Below are 6,724 nucleotides of genomic sequence, written 5' to 3'. Positions count from 1 at the left end.
CTTTTTTTTTTTTTTTTTTTTTTTTTTTTTTTCCCATAACTCATATCTTATTTATTCTTTCTGTTTGAACAGGGGTTTTCATTCTCAGACCTTATGTATGTTACAAAGCGCAATATGGCTAATGCTGTCTCAAACTTAACTAAACATTTGGAGCACGTATCAGAGGCCCTTGCTGTAAGTGTGGTCTAGTATGCTCTTCAACCTGTTTTATTTAGAGGGAAAGAAGTGTGTGTATAGCTTGTTTCGTAGTGTTACTATTATTTTTTTAAAATTCATGACTTTTTAGAAGTTGACATGTCCTCTTCATATCCTTGTTGAAAATCTCATTTATGATCTACTATGACGTAATTGGATGCTTGATTAATAGTTGCATATTTCTGCATATTAATGCTTAATCCATATTTCAGATAGTACTGATATTTATTAATTCTTTTCTTTTTCCTGCTGTGTATATTGTAGAACTAGGTATAATAAAACATCCAACTCATTTACCCCACCCCTCAAGCCGTTTATTTTCCTTTTCCACCTTTTTTAATTGGAAACTTTTTTTTTTTTTCATAATGATGGTTTAATTTGTCCAACTCTGAATAAAGTATGCTATGGAGAAAAATTGTCCCTTTTTCATCAGGTTTTGAATAACTGCTCCTGCAGAATGACGCAGGAAATAAAGAAGTACCATTTTTGAACGTTTGTTTGTTTGTTTCCTGTGAGACTGTGATTTGTGATTATTGAGTGTGCTGTCACTGTTAAGTCAACTACTCTTTTATTGGGGTTGGAAATTGTCAAATTGTTACAAAAATGAATAAGGAATGTGTTGACATTTTTTTACTTATTTCTTTTGTTAAATAGGCAACAAAGAGGCATTTGACACAGCGGATTGAGAACTTGGATGATAAGATGTTGAAGCAGAATGAACTCTCGAAATTGATCAAAGAAGATGTATGTGACTAATGATTTTGCAGTTCTATAAACTTGACTGTTGAGTTTTTACATAATGTGCAAGTTTAAGGAAACCAATATGTTTTTGTATGGTGTAGGCATGTGCTAGTGTTCAGAAATTTTGTTAAATGATGAATGGATACATGGACTTTGTGGTGATCTGAAGTTATCCTGATGTAAATAAATTTTATACCTCGAAAAATACTGTTATTTATTTTTTTATTTTTATTTTTATTTCTTAGCATTACATACATATATATATATATATATATTTTTTTTTTAAAAAAAAATCTTTTGCTATGTTGAAACTGCTACAACCCATCATACTACACTTTTTTTCCCAGAGCGTTATTATTTTTTATTTAAGAAAAAAACTAAAAAGATAAAAGTTATATATAAATAATTGCATGTATCCAACGCTATGAGGTGTCTGAATGTTATCAAAATTTTAAGTGCCAAGTCTCCAAGAAATATTGATAACTTCCATATAATATGATCGCAAATAAAAGCCAAGCTGCTTTCTTATCTCTATATAGATGTAGTACGTTCGAAATTTTGTTCACATGAAGGGGTAGTTTACATCATGTTTTGATATGGTTAAGATTGGTGGAACAGGTAGCAGAAGTTCAAAAATCTCTTTCTGGCATCGACTTTGACTTGGCTCAGTTGCAAAACATGGTTTCTGGTTTGGTGAGTTTTCCATGAAAGTAGTTGTAAAACTAATATATGTTTCTATCTCATAAGATTGGTAATCTGATCCATCTGTTGCATTTACTATGCCGTTGCTTTGACAGTTGTACTTGCAGACATGTCAAATCATTTTTTTCAGTAACTGCTTCTGGTTTCGAATTTGATAAGTGATGAGGGATTCTCTAGAATTCGCGTTTACTGACAGGGATATGACATTAAAAGAAATTATTTATGGTGTATCACTTTTACTTGAGCATTAATTACCATACATCTCTTCTCTTGTTTCAGGATGGGAAACTATCTTCTCTTGAATATAAGCAGGTGAGAAACTTTCTCTTTTATTTTTTTGGGTGCATATAGTACTGACTTTGTCAGTTTGACTGGTTTTCTTTTATACCTTAAAAGGCTAGGTCTCCAACCAAATAGAATAAAATTGGGTGACGTATCGCCTACGTATTTAGAATAGGGAGGTTTCCCAAAGTCGTTCTCATTTCCTGATATGATTTTGTTTTTTTATTATTGCAAAGTCATTTCTACTATTACGATATTGGGAACTTTGCTTATGATGATCCGTTACTTTCAGGAACTTGCAAATGTTGGTGTATTGTACTTGTGCAACTTTGTTGATGGAAAGCAAGCGAAAATGTCTGAAACTGTAAAGGTTGGATACAGTACTTGTGCAAATTAGCCTGAACTGGAAAACAAAACAACTCAACTATACCCATTATCAGATGCGATTATTTTGTTTCAACTTTCTCTCAATAATCGGGTCCTGTGACTCACTAATTAATTTCATTGTTGGTCGGAGGGGTCCTTAAGTTACATTTCTTTTATTTTTCTCATATTTATCACATGTGTCTGTTGATCAAGTGAACTACTTGACTCAATTATTTCCATTTTTTATTATTTCAATTTTTGAACTGATGTTACATGTTGTATCCCGGTACTTGCAGGAGCAGCTTAAACTTCCAGGCAGGACTCAGGGTCTGCTGACGCATCTGGAAACTCCTAATCTGAAGGTATGCATTATGCAACAACCCCCAATTGATTGAAGGGGGAATGCATATAACGTGAAGTACTTTTGCAATTTGTGATAATTTAAGCGCAATGTTTTTTATTCTCAATGGCAACCGTTGTGCCAACTTTCTAAAGCTTGGGCCGTTGTCAAGTATGAAACAATTATTCCTTCATTCACAAATATAATTTTTGTTGTGGAAGCACCAAATGCCCTTTCAAAACTTTCTATGATCAACATTTGCTTCTCAATTTTACCGAAACGCATCAAACAGAGGGTTATTCATTTACCTGTCTTAAATAACTTTTAATTTTTATTACTTGTTTGTAAGTATCCAAATGATTCTTTCAGGGTCTTAAAGAACTTACTGATACGCTTTCACGAGATTTTACAGAAGGTCAACCAAGAGCCCTTCTCAGGTTTGAGGACTTTTGGTTTCATCTTGATTTTCCCCCTGTTTTCAGATTATTAGTGTATACATGTAGAAGAAGTGATTAATGTTCACTAATGTGCAACAGTGTTGTTTAACTGGGTTGTTCTCATTATACTTTGAGAAATTGGAATTTGAAAGGACCAACATCCCTTATCTGCCCCGAGATAACCCGATTTCCATTTCCATGTCTCGTGCTAGTTCGATTATGTGAAGTATAAACCTTGCCTGTGTTAGATTGTCTTGGTTTATACTTTCTATTGGGGCTAAGTTATTAATAGAATAAAGGAGATAATAGATATGAATTGTCAGATTCTCTGGATTAGATGACCTCACTTCAAAAGTTTAGATTTTATTAAGTTTGCCGTTTTTTCTTTTCCTTTTTGCCAATTTCAGAATATAAATCTCTCTTTGCTATGCCCCCAACAATTTCATAGAGAAGTCGGCGTGCTATGTTGCTCATCATTTATGCGGTTGTTTTGACTTATGGCAGGTCCGCATCAACTAGATGTTAATGGGAAGAGAGATTGTCTGCTGTGCATCCTCCTGTGTCGATTCCACCATCATCCACACATTTGTTCAAGTTGTTTATCTTACGTATATTCCAAGAAGGAGGCGCAATCTCTTCCTTTTCCTAAAATTTATGTTGGCAATGAGTAAAATACCATGCAACGTTAGGACTTTTTGAGGTGTGATTACTCCTTCACACGAATAAACTACAGTATTGAGAAATTCAATTCAACTCCAGATTCTACAGAATCAATGATATGTAAGGGTCATGGAACAAAATTTTGCCCCGTATAAATCACTACTATGTCGCTTCTTGTGGCTGATTATTTCTTTAGAATCACGGTTCATTCATCATCCATTCTTTTGTAGCTCACTTTTTTTTTTGTACAGTTCACAACATTTACAGGAGGAATTTTTATGATCTTGCCAAGGTAAAATTAAAGTTCTAACATTTTTTTTTTTTTTACAGTTTACAACATTTACAGGAGGAATTTTTAAGACTTTGCCAAAGGTAAAAATAAAAAAGAAAAGTTGTAACATTATGTGTTAGAACGCACGTCAAACGTCAAATTTACCTTCTTTTATTTCACATTTGTTAAATTCTTTCAAAATTTCCCCATAAAAAAAATGTCCAATAATAACAAATATTTATTAATGCTATGGTAAATAAGGAAGTGAACAAAGAGGAAAACAAGTTCACTTGTATCTTGATAACGCCAGAAAGACCCAATCCAGTCGAGCCAACCAAAAAATTAATACTCAGTGAGTTGAGCGGTGACCCAAAGAGTAAAAATCTGTTCGTTGACGGCGAGTTTGCGTCGACGTGTGAGTTGAAGTTTAGCATGGTCTGCCTATGAAGCAGGGAAGCGCACCTGACATACGTGTCATTCTGGTAACGTATGTCCCTTCTCTGTACGAGATCATATCCATCTTTGAGAAAGGTCGTTTCTTCCTTTGGTCGCCGGAGGTAACAAAGAATGCTCCGTTCATCATCAAGTCTCCCTCTGATCTCCATGTCCACGTCTTCCACACACTCTCCGGCGAGTACTCTCTCTTTGTCACCTGAGTTGGTTCACACCCAGTTTTAGTTTCTTGAGAAAATTAAACATTTGATTTGATTTGATTTGACTTGACTTGATTACCTCTTTAGCATTTACATTTGGAGGAGCAATGAATCGATTGCCCTGGCTGATAATGATGGGATGCTGGCTACCACCTATGGCATACATAAGCCAATGAGTGTAGTCATTGTTAACGACATGGAAGAACCCCCATCGGCACCTTGGCATCCTCTGCACCAACCCTTGACCAAAGTGATTGAATGCCACTGTCACTTGCATTATCTGATCATTCGAGTACCCATCGCTTGCTCCGAACAGCATCACCTGCATAAAACTCCCAACTTTTAAACTCTTTTATGAAAACATCAGTCACATGGTTTCAGCATGCTTCATTACATCATTGTGGTGAGTGAAATGGCTATTGGATATGGTGATGGCAGTGGATCCCATGATGGCATCAATTAGACCATCTTGACAATTGGACATGGAAACATGGTCAATCCAAATGTTGGAGGAACCGAAAATTGAAATGCCATCGCCGTCGCTCATTGTCCTCAAACCCACATGGTCCACGGAGTCCCTGATCATTCCGCCGCTACCCATGACGATGTGATGGATACGAAGCCCATGGATGATCACATTTTGTACATACTGAAGAGTAATGCCAGCCCCATAAGCAATCTGAACATTAGCGCCTCTTGCATCTATGGTCTTGTCGCTGGACACGATGAGCTCCTGAGTTAGCCTAATGGCCATGTTGGTTGAGAATGTGATCCACAACGGCCCCTTTTGGATCACAGCATGTCGGAGGGTCCCAGGTTTTGGTTCCATGATATCCGAGTCCGACGAATCGTTCACCACGTAGAATGGACCCAACTTCCCGCCGATGGTCTTCCAGCCAAAACCCAGAACACAATCGGCCAGCTTCTTCCTGTTTTTGGCCCAATTGGGGTCGCATCTCCAGCACCGGTCTATGGGATTAGTGGCTCGACATGGCCCTGTATATCTCTTCAAATTCCTTCTCGTATCATTGCTTCCGCTCAATTCCCTGCATCAAACTCCAATCCCATTAATTCATTTCCCCTGAGTTCTTACTACAAAATTTCTCCTGAAGATTGAAAAAATAAAATAAAATAAAATAAAATAAAACAACTTACTGCTCAACTTCAGCATTGAGGATGTCGGTGACGTTCTCTGGATTAGGGTCGAAGGCCTTGGCGGCGGCTTTCTCAGCCTTGGCGGCGCGTGATTTCCAGTAATCATCGAAGTTTCCAGTGTCAGCATATGCAGTAGCCACCAAGGATAATGTTAGCAGAACCCCAAGCATAGCTCTGCTCGTGGGTGCTACCATTTCTGTGGGATGATGAAAGCCCTTTGGATCTTAGACTATGATTACCGGATTTGAAATCCTCAAGCGAAACACGAAGGATTCCGCTTGAGGAAGTGTGAATTGGTTGATGGGAAGGAGAAGGCTTTAAGGAGTTATGAGGGAAAACAGAGGAAGATGATGATGGGGGTAGCCAAGGTCGTTCATGGCGGGAAGAAGGGAGAACCGTTAGCTACTCGGACGGTTAAAACAGTTATTTACTAACATAGATATTTTCTGTGGCTCAGCTTTGGCTGTTTTTTCTATTTCCGTTGCTTTTTAAACAGACATTGAACAAATCGAACTTTATATTAATATTATTATTAATTTTATTTTTCCTTTTTTTTGTCTCCATCCTAAGAATTCAAAGCTCAAATATGCGAATTTACTTTTAAAAAATAATAAAAAATTTGTACACCCAAAAATTAGCTTACTATTTTACAAACTAAAATCTTCGAGGTTTATCCACTTCAAAAATTTCCTGTATTTATTTATTTTTAAAGAATTGGAGTTTTTTTGTTTTTTTTTTTTATAAAAAAAACTCTCAAGATTTGTCTTTGTTTTAAGATTAACATTTTTTTTTATATATATATATTCTTAAATTTTCAATATTTTGTTTAAAGTTTTTATAAGACTGAATTTTTTTTTTAATAATTACTTATTTGACTTTTTTTTTTAATTTTATTTAATTCATAGATTTGTTAAACAATTTG

The 6,724-nt window shown here is 35.8% G+C and overlaps 2 protein-coding genes across 2 annotated transcripts in view; one reads left to right on the top strand and one right to left on the bottom strand.

The window, feature by feature from the left end:
* The window catches only part of LOC111458539, a 5,878-nt gene extending 1,968 nt beyond the window's left edge, over window positions 1-3,910 (top strand). Inside the window, exons 6-13 of the mRNA XM_023101279.1 lie at window positions 73-174; window positions 850-939; window positions 1,555-1,629; window positions 1,918-1,950; window positions 2,213-2,290; window positions 2,583-2,648; window positions 2,996-3,063; window positions 3,568-3,910. Of these exons, the coding sequence (XP_022957047.1) occupies window positions 73-174; window positions 850-939; window positions 1,555-1,629; window positions 1,918-1,950; window positions 2,213-2,290; window positions 2,583-2,648; window positions 2,996-3,063; window positions 3,568-3,589 (534 nt within the window). The 3' untranslated portion in view covers window positions 3,590-3,910. The remainder of the gene's footprint in view (window positions 1-72; window positions 175-849; window positions 940-1,554; window positions 1,630-1,917; window positions 1,951-2,212; window positions 2,291-2,582; window positions 2,649-2,995; window positions 3,064-3,567) is intronic.
* Window positions 3,911-3,958: 48 nt separating this feature from the next.
* On the bottom strand, window positions 3,959-6,310 carry LOC111458538 (probable pectate lyase P59). The gene is made up of 4 exons (XM_023101277.1): window positions 5,803-6,310; window positions 5,042-5,693; window positions 4,727-4,969; window positions 3,959-4,646 (listed from the first exon to the last, which is right to left on the bottom strand). The coding sequence occupies exons 1-4, from the start codon at window positions 5,994-5,996 to the stop codon at window positions 4,422-4,424; spliced, it is 1,314 nt and encodes a 437-aa protein (XP_022957045.1). The 5' UTR covers window positions 5,997-6,310; the 3' UTR covers window positions 3,959-4,421.
* Between the last annotated feature and the right edge of the window lie 414 nt (window positions 6,311-6,724).

Source organism: Cucurbita moschata, unplaced genomic scaffold (assembly GCF_002738365.1).
Source record: "Cucurbita moschata cultivar Rifu unplaced genomic scaffold, Cmos_1.0 Cmo_Scf00021, whole genome shotgun sequence".
Classification (NCBI taxonomy): Eukaryota; Viridiplantae; Streptophyta; class Magnoliopsida; order Cucurbitales; family Cucurbitaceae; genus Cucurbita; species Cucurbita moschata.
Note: the sequence above shows the minus strand (reverse complement) of the source record. Positions and strands in the feature narration are given on the sequence as shown.